Source organism: Monodelphis domestica, chromosome 8 (genome assembly GCF_027887165.1).
Source record: "Monodelphis domestica isolate mMonDom1 chromosome 8, mMonDom1.pri, whole genome shotgun sequence".
Taxonomy (NCBI): domain Eukaryota; kingdom Metazoa; phylum Chordata; class Mammalia; order Didelphimorphia; family Didelphidae; genus Monodelphis; species Monodelphis domestica.
In genome coordinates, this window is record NC_077234.1 from 126713652 (window position 1) to 126739946 (window position 26295).

The 26295-nt window shown below is 35.4% G+C and overlaps 1 protein-coding gene across 6 annotated transcripts in view; it reads left to right on the forward strand.

The window, feature by feature from the left end:
• Positions 1 to 26295, forward strand: part of PIBF1 (progesterone immunomodulatory binding factor 1) — a 289035-nt gene that overhangs the window by 66717 nt on the left and 196023 nt on the right. For all 6 annotated transcript variants that reach the window (XR_008914089.1, XR_471492.2, XR_008914090.1 and 3 more), the window contains exon 10: positions 15083 to 15181. Coding sequence is in view for 3 of the 6 variants with exons in the window: in XM_001365267.4 (XP_001365304.3) it covers positions 15083 to 15181 (99 nt within the window). In the remaining 3 variants the exon portion in view is untranslated. The remainder of the gene's footprint in view (positions 1 to 15082; positions 15182 to 26295) is intronic.

Consider the following 26295-nt stretch of genomic DNA (forward strand, 5'->3'; position numbering starts at 1 on the left):
TAATTGTATGGAGAGTGTTATCTAAGTGTGTTCATATTCCTGTGTTTGTCTCAGCAGATAGATTCCTAAGTATTTTATATTGTCCAGAGTGATTTTAAATGGAATTTCTCTTTCTAATTCTTGCTGCTGAGATGTGTTGGAAATATATAGAAATGCTGATGACTTATGTGGGTTTATCTTGTATCCTGCAACTTTGCTAAATTGTTGATTATTTTCACTAGCTTTTTAGTTGATTGTCTGGGATTCTTTAAGTAGACCATCACATCATCTGCAAAGAGTGATAGCTTGGTCTCCTCATTTCCTATTTTAATACCTTCTATTTCTTTTCCTTTCATTGCTACTGCTAGTTTTTCTAGTACAATGTTAAATAATAGAGATGATAATGGGCATCCTTGTTTTACTCCTGATCTTATTGGGAAGGCTTCTAGTTTATCCCAATTGCAGATGATGCTTGCTGATGGTTTTAGATATATATTGTTTATTATTTTTAGAAAAGGCCTATCTATTCCTATACTTTCTAGTGTTTTCAATAGGAATGAGTGTTGTATTTTGTCAAAGGCTTTTTCTGCATATATTGAAATAATTATGTGATTTTTGTTGATTTGTTTGTTGATATGGTCAATTATATGGATGGTTTTCCTAATATGGAACCATCTTTGCATTTTTGGTATAAATCCTACCTGATCATAGTGAATAACTCTCCTGATCACTTGCTGGAGTCTTTTTGCTAGTATCCTATTTAAGAATTTTGCATCTGTGTTCACTAAGGAGATTCGTCTGTAGTTTTCTTTCTCTGTTTTTGACCTGGCTGGCTTTGGAATCAGAACCATATTTGTGTCATAAAAGGAATTTGTTAGAATTCCTTCTTTGCTTATTCTGTGAAATAGTTTGTATAGTATTGAGATTAGTTGTTCTTTGAATGTTTGATAGAATTCACTTGTTTATCCATCAGGCCCTAGGGATTTTTTCTTACGGATTTCTTTGATGGCTTGTTCAATTTCTTTTTCTGATATGTGATTAAGTATTCTATTTCTTCTTCTGTTAATCTAAGCAATTTATATTTTTGTAAATATTCATCCATATCACCTAGATGGCCATGTTTATTGCCATATAATTGGGCAAAGTCATTTTTAATTATTGCCTTAATTTCCTCTTCATTAGATGTGAGGTCTCCCTTTTCATCTTGGATACTGTTCATTTAGTTTTTTCTTTCCTTTTTTAAATTAGATTGACCAGTACTTCATCTATTTTATTTGTTTTTTTTTTTTCAAAAATACCAGCTTCTAGTCTTATCTATTAAATAAATAGTTCTTTGACTTTCATTTTTATTAATTTCTCCTTTGATTTTTAGGATCTCTAATTTAGTTTTCACCTGAGGATTTTTAATTTGTTCATTTTCTAGTTTTTTAACATGCATACCCAATTCATTTACCTCTGCCTTCCCTAATTTGTTAATATATGAACTCAAGGGTATAAATTTCCCCCTGAGTACTACTTTGGCTGCATCCCATAGATTTTGAAAGGTTGTCTTATCATTGTCATTTTCTTCAATGAAATTATTAATTGTTTCTGTGATTTGTTCTTTAACCGATTTTGGAGAATCTTATTGTTTAATTCCCAATTAATTTTTTATTTGGTTCTCCATGTGCCCTTACTAATTATTATTTTTATTGCATTGTGATCTACAAAGGTTTAATTTATTATTTTTCCTCTTTTGTACTTGTTTACAATGTTTTTATGCCCTAGTACATGGTTCATCTTTGTGAATATACTATGTGTTACTGAAAAGAAGATGTATTCCTTTTTGTCCCTATTTATTTTTCTCCACATATCTACTAACTATTTTTTTCTAAGATTCCATTCACTTCTCTTACCTCTTTCCTATTTATTTTTTGTTTTGATTTATCTAGTTCTGATACAGGAAAGTTCAGGTCTCCCACTAGAATAATTTTTCTATTTCATCCTTGAGCTTCACTAGTTTCTCCTTTAGAAATTTGGATGCTATGCCATTTGGTACATACATGTTGAGTACTGATATTTCCTCATTATCTATACTGCCTTTTATCAGGATGTAATTACCTTCCTTATCTGTTTTGACTAGATCTATTTTTACTTTGACTTTGTCAGAAATCATGATTGTAACTCCTGTGTTCTTTTTCTCAGTTGATGCCCAATAGATTTGGCTCCATCTGCTTACTTTTACCCCATGTGTATTTCTTGTAGACAGCATATGGTAGAATATTGGTTTCTAATCCACACTGTTATTTGCTTTTGTTTTATGGGTGAGTTCATTCCATTCACATTAAGAGTTGTGATTACCAGCTGTGTATTTCCCAGCATTTTGATTTCTACTCCTAGTCCTTCCCTTTCTTCTTTCACTATTTCCTTCTATACCAGTGTTTTGTTTTTAATCAGTCCCCCTAATTCCCACCCTTATTTTACTTCCCTTTCTATCTCTGCTCCCTTCTTATTCCCCTTTTATTTTCTTTACGGTATTTTTAAACTACCCCCCACCTTCTCCCTCCCTTGTATTGCTTCCCTCCCCACCAGTCCATTTGTTACCCTTCTATGTGATTGTTCTTCTGTCCTTGAGTCAATTTTAATGTATTTAAGAGTTGAGTATTTCCTATCTCAAACCTCATTACCCTTCCAGTGTATTAATGTTCTCCCCCTCACCATGCGCCTTTTTGTGACATTTAAATTTACCCTATTTTGTTTCTTTTCACATTTCTCTTAATATTAACCTCTTTTTTTATCTCTAGTTGTGTTTGTATATATTTACATATATACATATATATTTTTGCATACATATATCTATATACAAATTTATTTCTTGGCATTTCATCCTATACAGTTTGTCACTGTTCCCTCTAAGTATAATTCTTCTAGCTACCCAGGTGATAATAACAATTTTTAAGAGTTACAAGTATCCTCTTTCCTTGTAGGGATATATATAATTTTAACTTACTAGGTCCCTTAAAAAAAAGTTTTGTTTTGTTTTTGTTTTTTCCCCCCTTTCTTAATTACCTTTTAATGATTCTCTTGAGTTCTGTGTTTGGGCTTCAAGTTTTCTGTTCATCTTTGATCTTTCCTTTACGAATGCTTGGAATTCTTCTATTGTATTAAATGACCATACTTTCCCATGTAAGAATATAGTCAGTTTTCCTGGGTAATTGCTTCTTGGTTGTAGACCTAGTTCCCTTGCTTTCCGGAATATCATATTCCATGACTTTTGGTCCTTCAGTGCAGATGCCTCCAGACCCTGTGTTATCCTCACTGTAGTTCCATGGTATCTGAATGACTTCTTCTTAGCAGCTTTTAATAGTTTTTCCTTGGTCTGGTAGTTCTTGAATTTGGATATAACATTCCTGGGTATTGTCAATTGGGGATTAAGTACAGGAAGTGATCTATGGATTCTTTCAATCTCTACTTTTCCCTCATGTTCTAGAATGTCAGGGCAGTTTTCTTGAATAATTTCCTGTAGGATGATGTCCAGGCTTTTTCTTTTGTCATGGTCTTCCAGTAGACCAATGATTCTTAAGTTGTCTCTCCTGGAAAGATTTTCTAAATCTTCAGTTTTGTGAATGAGGTGTTTCATATTTTCCTCAATTTTTTCATTCTTTTAATTTTGTTTTATAGTTTCCTGCTGCCTTGTGAAGTCCCTTGCTTCTAATTGTTGTATTCTGGTTTTTAAAGACTGAATTTCATCCCTGGCTTTTTGGTAATCCTTCTTCTGATCATTCATCTCCTTTGTCTTATTTTCAAGCTGATTAATTTTGGATTTCAAGACACTATTTTCTGTTTCCAGATTACTTATCTTGCTTTTAAAGTTCTTTTCCCAGTTGTCTTTAGCCTCTCTTAATTTTGTTTTGAATTGTGTTTTTTAATTCTTCCAAAGGCTGTGTCCAATTTGCTGGAGTTTCTGTGTTTTTGCTTGTTGTTTCTTGATCCTCTTCTGTTACATTTACTCTTTGTTCATTGCCTGGATAGAAGCTGTCGATTGTAATTTCTTTTTTTCTTTTTCTGTTGTTTGCTCATGTTTGCCCCCTTCTTTCTCCCCTCTAGTTGCCTATAGTCTTGCTCCTCTCATTATGTGCTGGATCTGTGGATTTGGGCTTTTCTGTCAATCTTCCCCCTTGGAGCTTAGTCAGCAAAGGTCTCAGAGCAGTCTGTGAGGGAGGGGTGTTGGAGCTTGAGCTTCCCTGCACTCTCAAGACTTGATAAGATTAAGCCTGACAGAGTTGATCTTGCAGAGCTGGATGTGCCCTAAGGTCAAAGCCTCGGGAAAGGGATTGGGGGGGGGGTGCAATATGGAGTGTCTCCACTGCTGTTACTAGGCTACCTTCTCTGTGCTTCTCCTCCAACTGCCTTGCAGCTACCCATGTTCAAAGCCCTGAGCCTGGCACAGCTTTGCCTGCAAGGTACTCCCTCTAGACTAGTGCCCTTGCCTGCCCAGAGATTCCAGTCACTGCTGGAGGCTCAGTACTATAGTTGGGGGAGAGGTCCTGGGACCTTCCTTCGTCCTTCCCCTTAAACCCAAGTGTTCTTGAATTCAGGCTTTTGGGGGCCGTACCTTTTAAGTTGAGTCCAGTGGGAAGGTTCCTGTTGTTAGATTTGGTTTTCAGTCCCCTATTTTTACTATTCTTGAAATAACCTTTATTATCTTTTTTAAACCCTTACCTTCTGTCTTGGAATCAATACTGTGTTATTTCCAAGGCAGAAAAGTGATAAAGGCTAGGCAATGGAGGTTAAGGGACTTGCCTGGGGTCACATAGCTAGGAAGTATCTGAGGCCAGATTTGAACAGGACCTCCTGTCTCTGGACCTGACTCTCAATCCACTGAGCCACTCAACTGCACCAAAATAAATGTCTTGAAGAATACTATTAAATCATTTCACCTTTTTCTAAATAATCTCAATTGTTTTACAATGTCTATTATCTATTATCAGTATTGTTTTCCTGTAACCAATACAAAGAAGTAAGAAGGAATGAAGGAAGAAAAAATTTATTAAGCATCTACCATTCTATGTACTTCATAAATATCTCACTTATCTTCACAGTACCCTGGATAGTGATGCTATGATTACCCCATTTTACAGTACCCTGGAAAGTGATACCCCATTTTACAGTTAAGGAAATGGAGTCACACAGAGGTTAAGTGAATTGCCCATTATCTCACACCCAGTGTCACACAACTAGCAAATTTCTGGCATTCCAGACCCAGTGCTCTACACATTTGTACTACCATGTAGCTTCCTTCAGAATATTTATATCCTTTTCCCATTGACTTCTGGGATATATGACCAGCAAGGTGAAAGATTTACTATTTTCTCCAGAAACTTTTAAATTTAAATTTATAAGCATCCACAACAGATATACATAATGCTAGAGTCAGCATGGTCTAGAGGATAAGACACTAGACTTGGAGTCAGGCAGATTGGGGTTAAAATCTGGCCAATATAATTACAGGCTCTTTGACCTTAGGCAAATTCCTTAAGTTTCCTGTGCTCCATTTTCTTCTTCAGTAAAATATGTAGGCAGAATTTTTAGTCTAATTTATCAGACGATAAAACATGAAAGCCAGAGTGGAATGTTCTTTTAAAGAAGTTAAAGACAGGGGGGCAGCTTAGTGGATAGAGAGCCAGGCACAGAGATGGCTGAAGTCCTGGGTTCAAATCTGGCCTCAGACACTTCCTAGTTGTCACTTGATCCCCATTGCCTAGCCCTTACCACTCTTCTGCCTTGGAACCAATACACTGTATTGATTCTAAGACAAAAGGTAAGGGTTTAAAAAAAGAAATTAAAGACATATAAACAGATTTAGGACTGTGAATTTAAGGAATTCGTTGCATTTATCTGGCCCTCAGTTTTCTAATCTGTGAAACTGATTTAGTTCTCATAGAATGAGGCCAGACATGAGGACTAGCTGCAGTAGCAAGTAAATAATACTTTCTATTACCTATTTGTAAATTAGTAAAAATGCCTCTCAAGTTTCAAGTTAACTATTAACATCATAAGACAGTAGGTTTTAGAGATAGAAAGGAGCTTTTAAAGATCATCTCCAACTCTCTCTTTTTATAGATTAGAAAACTGAGGGCCAGAGAAAAGAAATGAAACCCTAAATTCATAACAAAGTAGCAAAAACTGGGAATTCAAATCTGGATCTTCTGACTCCAAATCTAGCACTTTTTTCAAAACACTCTGCAGTTCTATAAAATCAGGAGATTGGACAAGATGTTGGCTAAGGGTCCCCCCAACTGTGATTCTAATTTTTTTATTTTGATTCTAAAATTCTATAAGAATATAAACTATATATTAACAACTACAAATTTCTTTGTGTCAAAGGAATTAGCACTGTACCTGACCTAGTGCTTAATTAATTCTGGCCAATTAATTGTTTAAATTTATTAATTTAAACAAAATGGAACAACAAAGTGACTATTTGGAATTATATGCAATGCTCTGCTCCTGTAGTCCTCCAATTCTCTAATGACACATACTGGCCATGTGCCAAGGACAAGTCAGTGCCCCAAGGCAAGTCCCTAACACTGTAATATTATAGTGTAGTTACCAGACTACATCACTGAAAGAATCTTCTTTACTGTGAGTTCCCCACACTGCTGAAAAAAATCACAGATCCAGACTCCTCCACCACTCCCCAAATAACATTCTCATTAATGTTATATTAAAGGCAAGATGGTATATATAGCATAAAATGGATAAGATTTGCAGTCAGGCAATTTAATTTTAAATCCCAGCTCTGATATTTTGTTGTGTGACCATGGGAAAGATATTTAATCTCATAAGGTCTTTGAAAATATCTCCATGAGTGATAATGTAATACTTGCCTTACTCTTATTAATTTTACCATTACAAAGATCATCACATTTTGAGGAAAGTGCTTGGCAAAGCGTAAAAAGCATAAAGCTTTAGAGAAATGGTATTTTTTTAGTAACAGAATGTGGCTATGAATTGTGAAACTATTCAGAAGAATCAGAAGTAATGGTAACCCAAAGCTCAGTGGGAAAAGACTTTTGGGGCTCATAAATAAGGCTATTACCAACAAGACATATATTCAAGAAGAGGCATAAGAGACATCATTAATGGACAAGAAGATTTTGAACTTGGGTATTACTGGTATTTGAGCTGAGCTTTAAAGATATATGAATTTATGAATATTGTAGGTAGAAATTAGAAAGTATTGAAAGGAAAAATAAAGAACCAAAGTGGGAAAGGTTTGTCTGGAAGATAGAGCAATGTGCATTAAAGGAAATAGTAAGGTAATGTCCCAGGCTCATGGTTCCCTGTTTGGCACACTAGACCACTCAAAGTTTGGTTGAAGAAGGGTGGCTTAAATTAATTCCCACACTTAATTTAAATTCCAAGATTCTGTGAAGAATACTTCGGGTAGTTACAATTAACTTTGCCTTCAGTTGGATTAACTGCATGTGACTCCTCTGGAGCAGGCCACTCAAAACTTGAGGGTTAAGATAATGCAATTTCTTTAATAAAAGTATATTCATCAGTCTTCAGATAAAAACAATCTACAAGGAGATAAAAGTTGAGATTCAAGTGGTCTACAAAGGGATAAAAGCTTCCGGCGTGTCAGGAGCTCATTTTCAGAGTCCTAGAGCTATATATCTCTATATATACTCCTCCACAGAATCTGGGCTTACAACAATCCAGTTGATATGAGCGTGGGGATTAATTCAAGCCACCCTATTTCAACAAATATACTGTCCTATTACAGGTGAGAAATAAACCTAGATTAGAAACAGATTGGGGGACCTTAAATTCTAGGTTCAGAAGTATATATTTTTTTCAGTAGACTTTGTTAATTATATTTAAGGCATGGCAGTGATAGAACTCAACAGCAGAGTAGAAAAATAATTGGCGGGAATGGGGGGCAGATATTATGATGGATGAATTAGAGAGAAAAAAAATGAGATCACAAAAGACAGTCCTGCATTCTAAGCAAGAGGTATGAGGACCTGAGAATGGATGTTAGTGATGGAAGTAGAGTTAGAATATTGATGTATAAGTGATTGCTAAAATAGACTCAGCAGGAATTGTCCCATTTCGGTTGATCTCTGGAGAAGGTTGAATCTAAGGAGACAAAGATTTTGAGATCAGGAAAATGAGGAAAACTTAGGAGGAAAGATAAGCTTGTTTTTGAACATTTCAAATTATAGGCATTGACAGGACATCTAGATGAAGATTTCCTTTAGGCATTTGGAGATGTGGGATTGGGCCTCAAGAAAAAAAGGTCAGTGCTGGAGATAGAGATTTGGGACACAAGGTGACAATTCAAATCATGAAAATACATGAAAAAATATTTAATGAGCAAGTTACTTAGACTCAGTTTTCTCATCTATAAAATGAGGGTGTTGGCTTTCTGTAAGTATTTTTGTTATATCATGACACTATGATAATTATATTGTATCCTACTTTGGTTAAGCCATTTGAAGGATTGTGCTGAGTTCCAGGCATCACATTTTATTTATTTTTTTAATAACCCTTACCTTCCATCTTGGAGTCAATAGTGTGTATTGGCTCCAAGGCAGAAGAGTGGTAAGGGCTGGGAAATGGGGGTTAAGTGACTTGCCCAGGGTCACACAGCTGGGAAGTGTCTGAGGCCAGATTTGAACCTAGGACCTCCCATCTCTAGGCCTGGCTCTCAGTCCACTGAGCTACCCAGCTGCCCCCCAGGCATCACATTTTAGAAAGGGCATTAACAAGCTGAAGAGCATGCAGAGGAGCTTAAATAGTATTGCAGGAAGATTAAGTCCATTCCATATGATATTGAAAGAAAGAACTAAGAATTTTTAGCCTTTAAAAAACTTAGAACATAATAATGTTGAATATCTACCTTCTCTTTGAAGCCCATGTCTTTCTTCCTTAAAACTTTTCCCCTTCCTTCTCTTCCATCTCATTCTTCCCTCTTTATGTGCTTTATGAGATTTGATCTTCACAAGTCTGGTACTATTATCCCTGTCTTACAGATGAGGAAATTGATATAAACACAGTTAAGCAATTTGCCCAGGGTTACACAGCTAGTAAGTCTTTGGCTGGATTTGATGTCAGTAATAAGAATGGGAAGTTTTTCATAAATAAAAACAAAAAATTTCAAAGAAGAAAAGCTTGTGGAACAAGAAACTACAAGTGGCCATGGTGATCAAATACTATGTTTATTGTTCTTCCCAATTAGAGATTTAAAATAATTGGGATAGAAAAGGCTGATTATGGTATACATAATGAGTATAGTGGAAAGTATACTGAGGTATAGTGGAAGGAGCCCAGCTTTACTTCTTAAGAGTCAGGAAATCTAGTTTCCAACCTTGGTTTTGACATATACCACCTGGTCAACCATGGACAAGTCTCATAACTTCTCGAACCTCAGTTCATTCATCTTAAAAATGGAGACAATACTATCTTCACAAGGTTGCTGTCAGAAAAGTACTTTGTGTACTTTTTGTAATTATGTCTTGCCATCATTATTGTTATTATCATTAATATTATTATTATTACCTAGACACAGGGCTGACCAAGGGCAAAATTTCAAATGATAAAAAAGATTTTAATGTCATAGGATTTCAGGCTGAAAAATCCTCATTTTACAAATAAGGAAGTTGAGCCCAAAAATATAATATGTTCCAAGTGGGAAGGGAATTTAGAAGTCATCTAATCCACATCACTCATTTTAAAAATCAAGAAACTAAGATCTAGAGAAGTTAAGTGTCTTTCCTCAACTCACACAAGTAGTTAAGTAGCAAATACAGTATTTGAAGTTAAGTTCCCTGATCTTCTTCTAAACAGCATCTTGTTGTAGTCTATTCTACAATCCAGTCTGCTATCTTCTACTTACTATAGGTGAGTTATCCAATTCTCATTCATGATTATAAATATAAATTGTTTCATTTTTTTCTCTCCTATTCTCTTCTGCTTTTCCTTTGCTTCCTGATGCTTTTTACAAACAAGGCAGTGGGTAAAAGAGGGACCTGCTTTACAGTGATATATCATTGAAATCATCTTTTGTTTCATTTCCTTTACTTGTACCCCTTGTATCCTTTGAAGGCATTAGAATTTTGAAGAGGTTCTTGTTCTTTCTCCTCCCATTGAAGTATAAGAACTTCATCATCCTGAAGCCTCTTATAAGTTCTCAAATATATTTATCTTTCTAGTTTCTCTTGACTCTTGTATTTCAAAGGACCAACCAGATTCTGGATTTTTCATCAGGAATGTTTGTAAAAACCTCTTTTCTATTAAAGGTCCATTTTTTTCCCTTTAGGTTTATTGGGTAAATTTCTCCCCAGTTTACTAGTTAAATTATTCATATTTACTGGCTTTTATCTTTTGGATCTTTGGATTTTTGGAATATTGGATTCCATAATTTCCTCTTCTTTATAGCTATAACTACCAAATCTTGTGTAATGCCAACTGTAGTTATGTTATCTTGACTATGGTCCCCATAGTATTTGAACTCTTTCTGGCTGCTTTTGTAGTATTTTTTATTTGGATTTTTTTCCAGAATTCTGACTATGACCTTACTAGTGCTTTTTAGTTTGGGCTTACAGGAAGTGACCTTATACATTCTTTCTGAAAAAATTTGCCTTCTGGTTCTAGTAGATCTGGGCAGTTTTTGTTTATGATTGTTTTGGTGACAACCCTATATTATATAAATTCAGACTTTCTCTTTTTTCATAATTATCAGGACCTTAGATTATCTTTCCTTGAATTTTTTTTCCTAGAGAGTTTTTTACCTCAAATTTTATGCTATTTTTTCCATCTTTTGATATGTTCCAATATTTCTTATCTCATTAAATTACTGCATTGTGTAAACCTTAAAATTTCTTAGACTTATGAATGTTGGAAATTTCCCCATTGATCAATTTCATACTGGAAAAAATTTCCTACTGATAGTAAGAACTCTATTGGAATGTGAAACCCCTGGGCATGAGAGGATCCTTCTCCTCCCATCATGGAAAAGCCTTTGGGGGAAACGTCCTCTGGCTTACACACCTTTTGAACATCTACAGATAGATTTCATAACGATGCCAAAGGCCGGACGTTATAAATTTTGTCTGGTCATAGTAGATCAACTAACCAGATGGCCGGAAGCATTTCCTACGACCCGAGCCACAGCAGATTTTGTTGCAAAGATACTTTTAAAGGAAATTATTCCTCGTTTTGGCCTGCCAGCACGTATTGACTCCGATAGAGGGAGTCATTTTACCGATTCTGTCTTAAACCAAATATATTCTTGCTTGGGGATAACTCCAAAATTCCATATTCCATATCACCCCCAGAGCTCAGGCCAAGTGGAGAGGATGAATAAAGAACTTAAGACTATGATTGGCAAATTATGCACTGAGACCCATTTAAAATGGCCTGAAATTCTCCCTCTGGCCCTATTTTATCTTAGAAGCAGGCCTAGAGGAGACTTACATATTTCACCATTTGAGATGCTTTTTGGACATCCGCCTATACAGGCTAAGCCTTTCTCCCCGGCTTATACATCACTATTAGGGGGAGATATTACTATTGCTTCCTATATACAGGAGTTACAGCACAAACTACGTGAACTTCATGAATCCGGAGCTGTAGTACAAGCCGGACCATTAGACTTTTCTCTGCATGACCTGAACCCAGGAGATAAAGTTTATATCAAGAATTTCAAGCGAACTGGAGCAACTCAACCTTCATGGGAAGGACCATTCCAAATATTATTAACTACTCCAACATCTATAAAGATTGGAGAAAGAGACTCTTGGATTCACTGCTCACATGTGAAGAAAGCATCTTCTGCTGAGACTGATTGACTCTATCCTATCATATGAATTGTGACTATATCTTATCATATGAATTGGAGATAATAATCCATAGACAAATGGATGCTGTTTTTTCAAGAATATATTGAATTACTGATTTTTTTCTTATTTTTCTTATTTCTTTTCTTTTATTTTTTTATCAGAATATTTGAATTTTTTCTCATTTTTTGTACTGAAGGTACACATAATTAATATTAATATTATTTTTTTTCCTGCAGTAATACAAGTTAATATATATACTCTTGCTATAATATCAATATATGCCTAAAAGCTTTGAACTATGGGAACCTGCCATTTATTGATAAAATATTATAGGACTGTGATTAATGTTTGTGTCTGATTCCAGGAAAAAGGATAAAAACAAGGAGCACAGACTAAACCTGAATAGTGCCAATAGAGCACACAAGAAATATTAAAGTGAGACTCAAGGTTGCGATGCTTAAGTTATGTTTAAGTCGTAGGACTTCCTTGTATCTACACTCTTTAAGAAGTACTCAAACAAGTACAAAGCTTGACTATCATGCTGGCTCCCTATATCCCTGAAAAAAAAATCAGATGAGGGAATGACATTTCCCCATCAAAATAGAATTCTAATTCTTTTCTTCTTATATTATGGCAACTTCCTGTAGTCTTGGCTACAAATGACTAAGTGAAATATTACTGCATTCTGTCCTACATACTTGTGGGATAGAAATTACTTTAAACTGGACCTATACAAGGCCTATTTTGAATTTTTCTTATGTTTTTGATTATTTTTCTATTCTTTTGATAATTGACACATACACCCCCATAACTGAACATTGCATTTTGAGCTAAACTTGATATTTTTTTAATACTTATTTCAGAGGGGATTGTATTTTAATTTAAAATCTAAGAATTTTTTTATTTTTGAATTTTTTTTGTTTGAGATTGTATTTTTATAAAAGTCCAAGAATTTTGAATTTTGTTTAAGATTTTACTGTTATAAAAAATCAAAGATTTTGATTCTGTTCGAGAAAAGATCTTCAAGAAAGAAGCTTGAAACTTTTATATCCAGAGAATGAACTGTTGCAGAAAGATGCCAAAAACCTACACTTCATAAAGAAGATCAAGAATGAACTTTGAATATGATTGATTGGACTGAACTTTTGATTGAATATTTATTGTAATTGTACACATTTATGCCAAAAGGGACTGCCCCTAATTTGGCTTTCTGTCAATGCTCCTAGCAAAACATTGGTTTTGCTTTCTTTTCTTTTCTATTTCCTCTCTCACTATTCCAATTTCTCTTAGAAAATTGAATATTGTGTATATCTATAGTTAGAAGTGCATTTAGAACTACAAAATGATTATGTTAAATGATCAATGGGGAGACTAGTCTCCCAATGATCATCAGGGGGGATTGTAAACCTTAAAATTTCTTAGACTTATGAATGTTGGAAATTTCCCCATTGGGAAATTTCATACTTGAAAAATTTCCTACTGATAGTAAGAACTCTATTGGAATGTGAAACCCCTTGGCATGGGAGGATCCTTCTCCTCCCTACATAAGACTACTTTAGGACAGAAACCTTTTGCTAAACAATGGAAAGGGCTTTGACCTATGCTTAAGCATAGAACAGGAAGTTCTTTGAGTCATGATTGATTTTAGAATTGATACAATAGAGACAATAGAGATACTTGGAATGACAGAACCAGGTCTTGAAACTACAATCTCCACCCTACTCAGAGTAAAAGGATTTAGGAAGGGCTGCAGCAAGGATCAAGATTTAATTATTTGAGAATATGACCTTCAACAGACATGTGCAAAGGGGCAGACCTCTGGGCGGTCCTGGGTTAAGCTAGAGCCACCATTGGCACAGGGAAGACATGGACAGTGATTGGTAGATGTGAGAACTGAGGGGGAGGGAACTTAGATGATTTCCTTAAAGATAGCGGGATCTGAGGAGAGAGGGAGGAGGTTTTGCTCTGAGCGAGGTGGCTCTGAAGGAGGACTGAGGAGGTTGCTCTGTGGGAGGACCAGGAGAGAAGGCTGGCTCTGAAGGAGGAGAATTCTCTGGAAACATTTCTTGAAAGGAGGCTCTCTTGAAGGTGGAGCCTGAGGTTGGCATGAGAAGCCTTACCTAGAGAGATCTTGGGTGAGTGATAAAACCAACTGACTGATTTATTCATTCTTATTCCTTTCTTACTTTCTCTCTTTTTCTATTGATTAATCAGTGTATTATAAATTAAATTTCTCTATGAAACCCAGTTGGCTTAGGCATATTCATAAATTGGGAATATATTCCCTGGCGACCATCTTATATTTATATAAAATCAAGACACAGTAGAAAAAATATTTCAGCGGTCATAATTGATATATATATTTCCCTTGCTCCCAAACATTTTAATTATCACAATTGTTTGTTTTGATTTTTACAGTCGATCCCTTTGGTAAGGTTTACAACTTTTGTGCTATGCTAGTAATTCTCCAAAGACTTTTCTCTAAAACTTTTATTTATGAACTCTTGCTTCATTTCTTCCTGATACTCTTGTGGTGCTTGTGGCCATATCATTTTCTTTCCTAAAGCTTTGCTTAAATATGTTATGATATCACTCTATTTTTCTGTATTTTCCTGTGTTCAATGAATTTAGCACCAGTCAGGATTTGCTCCTTCTACATACACTCTTAAATGAAATGGTCATTCTGAGTTAAAAGCATACAGCCTTGACCTCAACTTCAACATGCCCTTCACCATACACAGCACTCCAAAAATTAATATTTAGAATTATTCCTACTTCTATCTTTAACAATAATGACTCACGTATATTGCATCTTAATACAAAGGAGGCTACTGGAGTTCAGGTTAATAATATAAACATTAAGTATAAAGCATACTGGGGCCTCTTATAAGATTGATCACAAGGGGCAAGTAGGTGACTGAATAGATTGAGAGCCAAGTCTGGGATTGGAAGGACCTGCGTCCAAATCTGGCTTCAGACACTTCTAACTGGATAACTCTAGGCAAATCACTTAACCCCAATTGCCTAGCCCTTACCATTCTTCTGCCTTAGAACCAATACTGAGACTAACCAAGACTTAAAACCAGAACTTCTAAAACAAAAGGTACATGTTTTTTTTAAAAAAAGTGTTCACAGATGACTTAGTTCCAATCAGTACACTAAAGATTTTTAAATTTTGTTTAACTGGACACTTTGTATTGAAGTATTATATAGCTATAATTCTTCATGACTGATGTTTTTTACAGGACAGTTTTGTTGTTGTTTAATTCTAGGAATCTGAGAGAAGCAAGGGATAATGCCCTGGCTGAAAAAGATAGAGCAGTTACAGCTGAGAAGGATGCTTTAGAAAAACATGATCAACTCTTGGAACAGTAAGTATCTTGAATATAGCCATTAATATCCTTCACATTTTCAAACTTTTATATTTTGTTGGAAGAAAAAAAGAACAATTTTAGTTCTTACTTCACCTAAAGAATATTTTTAAATCCTCTTAATGAAATTGTGATGTTACGAAAGAAGAAAACACCATTTCAAATTCTGAATTTTCAATACGCTTTGTACTTTGAGCAGAGTAGATATATGTACTCATACATATATATGGAAAGTAAGTCTAATTTAAAATAAGTCTAATCTAAAACAAAGTGAAAAGTGGTGTGCTTTGGTTTGCAATCAGACTCCAGTTCTTTCTCTGGAAGTGGATAGCATATTTTATCATAAGTCCTTTGGGATTATCTTAGATACTTATATTGTTGAGAATAGCCAAATCATTCGGAGTTGTTCATCCTACAGTATTGCTCTTACTGTGTATAATGTTCTTCTGGTTCTGCTCGCTTTGCATCAGTTCATGTAAGTCTATGTTTTTCTGAAATCCTCCTGTTCATTGTTTCTTATGATATAATAGTATTCCATTACAATCATACTATAACTTGTTCAGCCATTCCCCAATCAGTGGGAATACTCTCAGTTTCCAATTCTTTGCCACCCTAAAAAGGACTACTCTAAATATTTTTGTACATCTAGGTACTTCCCCACAACACACATACTTTTAAAAAAATATCTTTGAGATAATGACCTAGTAGTGGTATTGTTAAATCAAAGGGTATGCACAATTTTATAGCCGTCTGGGCATAATTCCATATTGCTCTCCAGAATGGTTAGATCAGGTCACAATTCAAAAAACAGTACATTACTGTTCCAATTGTCCCATAACCCCTCCAACGTTTATCATTTTCATTTTCTGTCATATTAGTCAATCTGATAGGTATAGTGCGCTTCCTTAGAGTTGTTTTAATTTGCATTTCTCTAATCATGATTTGATTTGATTTGATCTCTAATCAGGATATGAAGCATTATTTTCATGTGACTATAGATACTTTTGATTTCTTATCCTGAAAAGTGCCTGTTCATATCCTTTGAGCATTTATCAATTGGGGAATGATTTATATTCTTATAAATTTGCCTCAATTCTCTATATTTTTAAGAACTGAGGCCTTTATCAGTCACATAGTATAAAAAACTTCTACCAGTTTCCTGCTTTCCTACAAATGTTGACTACATTGGTTTTGTTTGTGCAAAAATTTTTAATTCATTGTCATCAAAATTATTCATTTTATCTCTTATGATGCTCTCTATTCTTTTTTTGGCCATAGCTTCTTCCCTAATCCATAGATCTGAAAAGTAAGCTCTTCCATGCTTTCCTTAATTTGCTTATGCCTTGTACCTTTTATGTCTAAGTCATGTACCCATTTTGATCTTATCTTGGCATATGGTATGAGATGTTGATCTTATACATCTAGTTTCTGCCATACCATTTTTCTAGTTTTCCCAACAATTTTTGTCAAATGTGAATTCCTGTCCCCAAAGCTTGAATCTTGGGTTTATAAAACATTAGATTATTGTGGTCATTTTCTATTGTATATTAAGTACCTAATCTATTACATTTATTCACCTCTTCTTAGGCAGTACCAAATTGTTTTGATGATTAATGCTTTATAGTATAGTTATAGATCTGTTATGGCTAGGTCACTTTCCTTCACTGTTTTTTTTTATTACTTACCTTCATATTCTTGACCTTTTGTTCTTCCAGATGAATTTTATTATTTTTTAAACTTTATAAAATGACTATGGGTAGTTTGATTGGCCTGGCACAGAATAAGTAAATTAATTTTGGTAGAATTGTCATTTTTATTACATTAGATCAACTATGAGTAGTTAATATTTTTCCACTTTGTTAGATCTGTCTTTATTTGTGTGAAAATTGTTTTGTAATTTTGTTCATATTTGGGTTTGTCTTGAAAGGTAGATAGATCCCTAGGTATTTTACATTGTCTAACATTATTTTAAATGGAATTTCTCTTTTTATCTCATGATAATTGACTTTCTTGGTAATTTATAGACATGTTGATGAGTTATGTGGTTTTTTTTAAATATCAAACTTTGCTAAAGTTGTTAACTATTTCAATTAGTTTTTTTAGTTCATTCTATGTATATCATATCATCTACAGTGAGTGATAATTTTGTTTCCTTGTTGCCTATTCTAATTCCTTCTGTTTCTTTTTCTTCCTGTATTGCTATAGCTAACATTTCTAGTATGATATTGAAGAACATTGGTGATGAGGGGTATCCTTGCTTTCTTCTTGATATTATTGGGAAGGCCTACTATGTCTGTCTTGCTTGATATGACTTCTCCTTTCTAATTTACCAGCGCCTTTTTTAAGGTCAAGATTCAATCCCCACTTGGTAGTTTGCCCTCAGAAAAAGTCCAGAGTACAGAATAGCATCCTGCTTCCTGCTGTGAGATTTAAATTGGTTGAGGTCTTAAACTGTAGTGATTAAAATAGTGGAAGATATAAATTGTGATAGATATAAGAGAGGGTGAGTAAATTTGACCGCAGAAATATGTTTCACTACAGTGTCTTGGGTTTTAAAATCAAATATAAGGTGGTCGCCAGGAAAATATTCCCAATTATTCAAATACCCAAGTCAATTGGGTTTTATAGAGATTTTAATTAACAATACAATGAGTAATCAAAGAAAGAGAGAGAGAGTAAGAAAGGAATAAGTATGAAGGGCCTCAAGCCAATATGGCCTAGACCTGAGTCTTAAAAAGAGAAATCAGTCAGTTTTTTAACACTCACCACAAGGTCTGACTAAAACAAGGATTCTAGTAACACCAGGCCAGCGTCCTTCCTCAAAGAGTCTTCCAGCCAGAGATTGTTTCAAAGGGCCTCTCTCAAGAGCCTCCAGAGCTCCTACCCCAGAGGGACAGAGCCCCTCAGAGGAGCTCCTCAAGGAGCTCTCCTTCAGAATGAGAGTTAGAAATCGAGATCCTCAGAATGAGTCTTCTCAAAATGAGCTCCCTCAGAATCAGCTCCAGCTCTTCTCTGAGCTCTTATTTTTAAGGGCAAAATCTCCTATGTCACCTCCCCTAAGTCCTTACATCTACCAATCACTGTAGATGTTTCTAAAGGACCTCCCATTTTGAATTCACAGCTGAGCAGTTTTAATCTCTTTAGTAAGTCAGAAAAAAATGCTGCTGTGTCGACAAATTTCATTAAGAAAAAACCTCTGAATAAATTATCACCCTTTTAGGTTTAAGTAGTTTACAAGTTGCCCCACCTTTATAGGTACTTAGTATCCCATTGTATCAATTCTAAAATAGTCATGACTCAAAGAACTTCCTGTCCTTTCCATAAGCATGGGTCAAAGCACTTTTCATTGTTCTCAAGGAGTTCTCTGTCCTAAAGCAGTCCTAAGTAGGGTGGAGTAGGGATATTTCCAAGGCAAGGAGCCCTCACATTCAAGTAGAATTCTCACTATCTGCTAGGGAATTTTTTTAAGTAGAAGATTCCCCAATGGGGGAAACCCCTAACATTTATAAGTCTGAGAAATTTTGAGGTTTACACTGCCCAGGAGGAAGCACTATCTCTTTCTTTCCTTGCTCTGTTCCAGGCTTTGTCTGAGTTCCAAAAAGTAGATTATGCATAGTGATTCTATTGATCAGAATATCTGATTAACCAGAATATCTCATTTCATTATGGAGATGAATAAAAGAAGGTTCATTTATTATTCAGTGCCTTTAATGATACAGTATGAGAAGCTGCATGTTGTAGTGAATAGAGAGCTGGCCCTCAAATTAGGATGATTTAGGTTTCAAGTACCATCTTTAACATATACTACAATCTAGGGTGCAGAGCAAGTCATTTAACCTGTCAGTCAGTCAATAAACATTGATCTTGCCTACTATGTGCCAGTCACTGTGCTAAGTGCTGGAAATAAAGTTTTTTAAAAAGACAAAAGATAGTACTTCAAATAATTCAGTCTAATAGGGGAGACATGTGAACAACTATGTACAAACAGCACACAGGATAAATAGGAAATAATAACCAGAAAGAAGGCATTCGATGGATTGGAAAAGACTTCCTGTTGAAGATGGAATTTTACTTGGCACTTGGAGGACGTCAGGAGATGGAGATGGAGATGGAGATGGAGAAGGAGAACATTTCAAGTCTATGGGACAGCCAGTCAGCATACCTGGTGTCAGGAAATGGAATGCCTTGTTTAAGGAACAGAAAGAAAGCCCTATCATGGTTGGATGTAAGAAGACTAGAAGTTTAGGAAGAGGAAGATAAATTATGAAGGCTTTCAAAGCCAAGCACTGGATTCTCTATTTGATCCTGAAGAAACGGGGAACCATGGGAGTTGATTGAGTCAGGAGACAGTTAGACTTGCACTTCAGGAAAATCTCTTTAATGTCATAGTGAAAGATGTATTGGAGTTGGGTGAGATTTGTGGCAGCCAGAGAACCAACCAGCAGGCTATTGCAATAATCCCAGGTTCAGGAGATAAGGGCCTAAGAATAGTGGCAAAATCAGGAGAGAGAAAAGAAGTCAGTATAGAGATTAGAGCTGAATAAAAGTAGATCTGAGAATCATTAGCATAGAGATGAAAATTGAATTCATGGAAGTTGATGAGGTCGCTGAGTGAAATGGACGAAGAGGAGGACACAGGACAGAGCCTTGTGGGATACTCATAATTTCCTTCAAGATTCGTAAGTTGCAGAGCAGTTATTAATTGGCTTGGGTAAAAGGTTAGAGATAATTTCCTACCAGTTTCAAGTCTAGATTCTACCTCCAACCATCCTCAAATATTTCCATAAGGAAAATATTGGTTATACAAAGAACAGTCTCCTGTCACCTGCTAAGTATTCAGAACAGATATAGAGCGAAACGTAAGTAAAGGAGAAAGTGAAGAATAAAGCTGGAAAATAAACCCACTGACCATTTGTTAACCTATAGGAAAGCATCACTGTTTATCTTTGCATTTCATGCATCTCTGTGTATTCAATACATTTTCTTTAAGAAAAATGCAGATTAAGACTATAATTTTCTGATCAAATATTGACTAAAAAGATAACTTCACTTTTAAAAAACACCAAAAACATTCAATTCATTAAAATTTTATTTGGGCAGTTATCTAAGGGATTCCCCTTTCTTTTAACATAAGATGGATAGTAATGTTTGCACTTATGTTTATTATATGAATATATTGTATCGATATGATTAAAACAAAAAGTATTTTCTCAGTGCTTTGAGTTGAATCATGTTAAGTTCTAATTATTAGCTTCTTTTGCTATCATAATCTAAATAAAAATGCCTAAAATCTTTTGTTGTTGTTGTTGTTGTTTTAAACCCTTACCTTTTGTCTTGGATTGGATTCCAAGACAGAAGAGTGGTACGGGTTAGGCAATAGGGGTTAAGTGACTTGCCCAGGGTCACACAGCTAGGAAGTGTCTGAGGTCAGATTTGAACCTAGGACCTCCTGACTCTAGACATGGCTCTCAATCCAATGAGCCCACCCAGTTGCCTCCAAAAAAAAAAAATCTTGAATAACATTTAGAATTCTGATTGCCCTGAATTGGGTGTTTGAAAATAAATTCACTATTGAATTGTGGAAAAAGTGCTTTAACACTGTGCATGTCCTTGGTGTTTCTTACATAATATCTGATGAGAGGTTATTGCATTTAATATAGTGCCTTTTTTCTTAGGCAATTTTAGAGTACTTTATGTTGTTACTTTGATGTCTTACATTATCATTCTAGTCCTTACAACTTCTCTGGTAAACAACATTTTTAGGAAAGGAAACTGGAGGTCAGAGAAAAGTTATTTTTCCCAAGTCATTCAGAGAGTCAACTCAAATATTTGGCTTAGAAAGTTTAATTTCTGTGACTATATTCTAACAGTGGGCCACATTTGACATACCTGTAGTTTCTGGGTTTTTAATTTTCTTTTACTCTTTCTTTGACAACTTATCTGGCACTGATTTGACATTGAGCCCGCAGTAATCAGGTAAGCTTTTTTTCTGTTTTCAAAGGATAGAATAAATGCAATAAAGGACTTTGAAATTTGTACATTTAATTAATGAATGATAGGTACCTGGCATTTCTATGTTGCCATAGTGGTACCACCCTATCAACCATATATTACTCAGATGAATTCTTCCTAACTCCAATACTTGCACAGGTCCTAATTTCCCCATTCCTTTCTAGGAGTTAGTTTTCTTTTAAAATGCCCTTGATAGCTTTTAAAGGAAACAAACTTCTAGAGCTTTTCTAACTTTTGAGTGACTTAGTGCTGGTACTTTCTGAGCTCTGTGTTTTGTTCAGAAAAAGAAAAAAAATAGGTCTAAGCCTATCTTTAGATATTTGGTCTCATGTTTCTACTGCATCTATGGAATATATAATACCAGTTGTAATCTGGTTTTGTGACTACTTATGACTGCTCATTCTCAGCTTAGTTTTGCTTGATAAATATGTCATTTCTTTCTGGAAGAGGAGTCTAACTCTCTCTCCTTTATCAATACAAATAAAATTTAAAACTGTATTTGGAGTTTTTGTTGACCAGCAAATTGTTTTCATTTTGAAGGCTTAAAATTGAAGGTAAACAAAACTTCCAGAGAGCTCTTCCTTTCACCCATAACAGCCAAGCAAAGATGAATAGAGATAAAAGTGACTAGGCAACCTAGAAGACGTTCTCCTTTGTCCATCCTTCCATGGGTGAAAAATAGAAAAGAGTGTACCATTTCTCTTCCTGGCTTATACTTGATCATCAATGCAGATTATTCCCAAATGACAAACCACACTCAAAATGTCCCCAGTTCAGAGTCCTTGTTCAACTTAGACTGATCTGAGCTCTCTCAACAACTTAATCTGTGATTTTCTCTGTCAAGGCAGATTCTTAAGGAAGAAACTTAAACTAAAGGGAGGCTCTTCTTCCAAGTCTCTAAGCAAAGTCAGGTTTAGAGGATTACTAAAATTGACATTGCATTGGGCATCAATCCTTTTCATGAAAAAGCTATCATCATTTTAATGTAAGAAAGCTTAACACCTAAGGCAAACAGGTGACTTGGATGTTACTGAGGCGGGAAAATCTAATATCATAAGAGAATTAAGAAAGCACTTTTTTTAAAAAAACATTATTTTATTTGGTCATTTCCAAACATAATTCATTGGAAACAAAAATCATTTTCTTTTCCTCCCCTGCCCCCCACCTCTCCCATAGCCGGCACATGATTCCACTGGGTATCACATGTGTTCTTACTCAAACCTATTTCTGTGTTGTTGGTATTTGCTCTAGAGTGTTCATTTAGAGTCTCTCCTCAGTCATAACCCCTCTACTCCTGTAGTCAAGCAGTTGCTTTTCTTCGGTGTTTTTACTACCACAGTTTATCTTCTGCTTGTGGATAGTGTTTTTTAGATCCCTGCAGGTTGTTCAGGGACATTGCATTGTCCCTAATGGAGAAGTCCATTACCTTCGATTGTACCACAGTGTATCAGTCAGTATGTATAATGATTTCCTAGTTCTGCTCCTTTCTCTCTGCATCACTTCCTGGAGGTTGTTCCAGTCTCCATGGAATTCCTCCACTTTATTATTCCTTTTAGCACAATAGTATTCCATCACCAACATATACCACAATTTGTTCAGCCATTCCCCAATTGAAGGGCATCCCTTCATTTTCCAATTTTTGGCCACCACAAAGAGTGCAGCTCTGAATATTCTTGTACAAGTTTTTTTCCTTATTATCTCTTTGGGGTACAAACCCAGCAGTCCTATGGCTGGATCAAAGGGCAGACAGTCTTTTATCGCCCTTTGGGCATAGTTCCAAATTGCCCTCCAGAATGGTTGGATCAATTCACAACTCCACCAGCAATGAATTAGTGTCCCTACTTTGCCACGCCCCCTCCAGCATTCATTACTTTCCATAGCTGTCATGTAAGCCAATCTGCTAGGTGTGAGGTGATATCTCAGAGTTGCTTTGATTTTCATCTCTATGATTATAAGAGATGTAGAGCACTTTTTCATATGCTTATTAATAGTTTTGATTTCTTTGGCTGAGAACTGCCTATTCATGTCCCTTGCCCATTTATCAATTGGAGAATGGCTTGATTTTTTGTACAATTGATTTAGCTCTTTGTAAATTTGAGTAATTAAACCTTTGTCAGAGGTTTTTATGAAGATTGTTTCCCAATTTGTTGCTTTCCTTCTGATTTTAGTTACATTGGTTTTGTTTGTACAAAACCTTTTTAATTTGATGTATTCCAAATTATTTATTTTGCATTTTGTGACTCTTTCTAAGTCTTGCTTGGTTTTAAAATCTTTCCCTTCCCAAAGGTCTGACATGTATACTATTCTGTGTTCGCCTAATTTTCTTATAGTTTCCTTCTTTATGTTCAAGTCATTCACCCATTTTGAATTTATCTTGGTGTAGGGTGTGAGGTGTTGCTCTAAACCTAATCTTTCCCACACTGTCCCCCAGTTTTCCCAGCAGTTTTTATGAAATAGTGTATTTTTATCCCAAAAGTTGGGTTCTCTGGGTTTGTCGTATACTGTCCTGCTGAGGTCACTTACCCCGAGTCTATTCCACTGATCCTCCTTTCTGTCTCTTAGCCAGTACCAAATTGTTTTGATGACCGCTGCTCTATAATATAGTCTGAGATCTGGGACTGCAAGGCCCCCTTCCTTTCTATTTTTTTTTCATTGTTTCCCTGGATATCCTTGATCCTTTGTTCTTCCAAATGAACTTTGTTATGGTTTTTTCTAAATCAGTAAAAAAAATTTTTGGAAGTTCAATGGGTATGGCACTAAATAGATAAATGAGTTTGGGTAGGATGGTCATTTTTATTATATTGGCTCGTCCTATCCATGAGCAGTTAATGTTCTTCCAATTGTTCAAGTCTAGTTTTAGTTGTGTGGAGAGTGTTTTGTAGTTGTGTTCATATAGTTCCTGTGTTTGTCTTGGGAGGTAGATTCCTAGGTATTTTATTTTGTCTAAGGTGATTTTGCATGGGATTTCTCTTTCTAGTTCTTGCTGCTGAGCTGTGTTGGAAATATGTAGAAATGCTGATGACTTATGTGGGTTTATCTTGTATCCTGCAACTTTGCTAAAGTTGTTGATTATTTCAATTAGCTTTTTGGTTGAATCTCTAGGATTCTTTAAGTAGACCATCATGTCATCCGCAAAGAGTGATAACTTGGTCTCCTCCTTGCCTATTTTAATGCCTTCAATTTCTTTTTCTTCTCTAATTGCTACTGCTAAGCACTTTTTTTTTAAAAAGCACTTTAGAGATCCTGTGGTCCAACCTCCCAATTTTATAGGTGCCAGAAACTGAAGCACATAAAAGTTTAAGTAACATCCTTAAGATTATATAGCTAGGGAGAAGCTGGGTAGCTCAGTGGATTGAAATCCAGGCCCAGAGATGGGAAGTCCTGGGTTCAAATCTGGCCTCAGACACTTCCCAGCTGTGTGACCCTGGGCAAGTCACTTAAACCCCATTGCCTAGCCCTTACCACTCTTCTGCCTTGGAACCAGTACACAGTATTGGTTCCATGATGGAAGGTAAGGATTAAAAAAAAAAAAAGATCATATAGATAGTAAGTAGCACTGCAGATATGTACATTTATTTATATATATACATATATATATAATTTTTTAAGTTACTATGCCATTGGTTTGTACCCAGTGAATAATCATAATCATAGTAGAACTTTTAAAGTATAAAAGACGCTGAAAAATTAATAAACTTCTTTTCTCAGCAATTACGTTTTGAGTGAAGAGTTCTGAAGAAAATAAAGCCAGAAGCCTAAACTAATACCAAAAACATGCTTACAAGATCACAGTAACAAAGTTTTGGAGGAGGGTGGCATGGAAAGAAGGACTTTTTTTTTTCATACTGGTATTCTCAGAACCTAATATCTACACCAAAATAGCAGATGTTTTTTAGAAGTGGTTTGAATTAAGTTGATTTAAAGTGAAATAAATTTATATCAGGCTGAAGAAAATAATGTGCTAAAACAGAAGCATCTATCAACAAAAACATAACAGCTTTATTAGACATAAAGTATCCAGGCTAATTAAGAGGTAGCTCAGACCAATTTGATTATGAAGTTATAAAATACATTTGCATGCATGGTAGAAATTTTTATGACTTCAGAGGAATGTTTGAAGGTGTGCTGAAGGAAAAAGAACAAAGGGGTTGATCACTCAATGCGTTTATAGTTAAAGGTCATTTTATCTAACTCTCTAACAGTAGTTGTCTCTGCCTAGTCATTTCCAATTTTGGTCATTAAGTTTCCAATAGTAAAGTTATTCAGCTTGAATAATTTCCATACTGTTTGCTCCTTGTCCTATTGGGTACTTTTATGCTCTTGTAGGATCATATCTATATTTCTTAGTAGCCCATGAACCCACCTATAGGAGACCACCAGAGCTTCTATTATCTGATCAACATCTGGAAGCTTTTAGAACACAGTCTAAGCAAGCAGGATAAATAAATATTGAATAAGAGTGTCATCACAGATAGATAAGTAGCCTCAAAACTAGAAAGATCTGGTTCAAGTCTCATCTCCGACTTACACCAGCCATTTGATTCTGGGCATGTCACTCAGTCTTGCAATTCTCTAAGGCTAGAAGTGGCTGACTTGTATTGTTAGAGAGGTCTTCCTGACCCAGGCTTCTTTATACCAATGAAATCACAGGTGCAGTTCCTATTCCTATCCCAGTTTATATGTATGAATATCAAGGTAATGTCTATTTCACTGGAATAATTTCTTCTCTTTTCTCTCCCCATCTTTCCATTTAATTTTCAATAAAAACTAATTTTATCTCTCATATATCTGTCAGTGGGGGGAATTTCCAGGAATGTTTCTGGGTTATTTTTTTTTCAGCTCACTTTTCTCTAGCTCTTTCATAGTTACAACTCATTTTCTTCACAGCAACCTTTTGCTATGGGAACCAATATTACAGAGACTCAGCATTTTTTCTATCCCCATTTTACAAAATTAAATTTTGAGAGATTATGTGACTTGTCCATTGTCATACAGCTGAATTGTGCATTCAGTGGTCACACAGTGGCCAAGCTGAGACTCAAAACAGGCATAAAATTCTGTTTTTATTAAATTTCTCTGACCCTGTTCTTTAGGCCGATCCA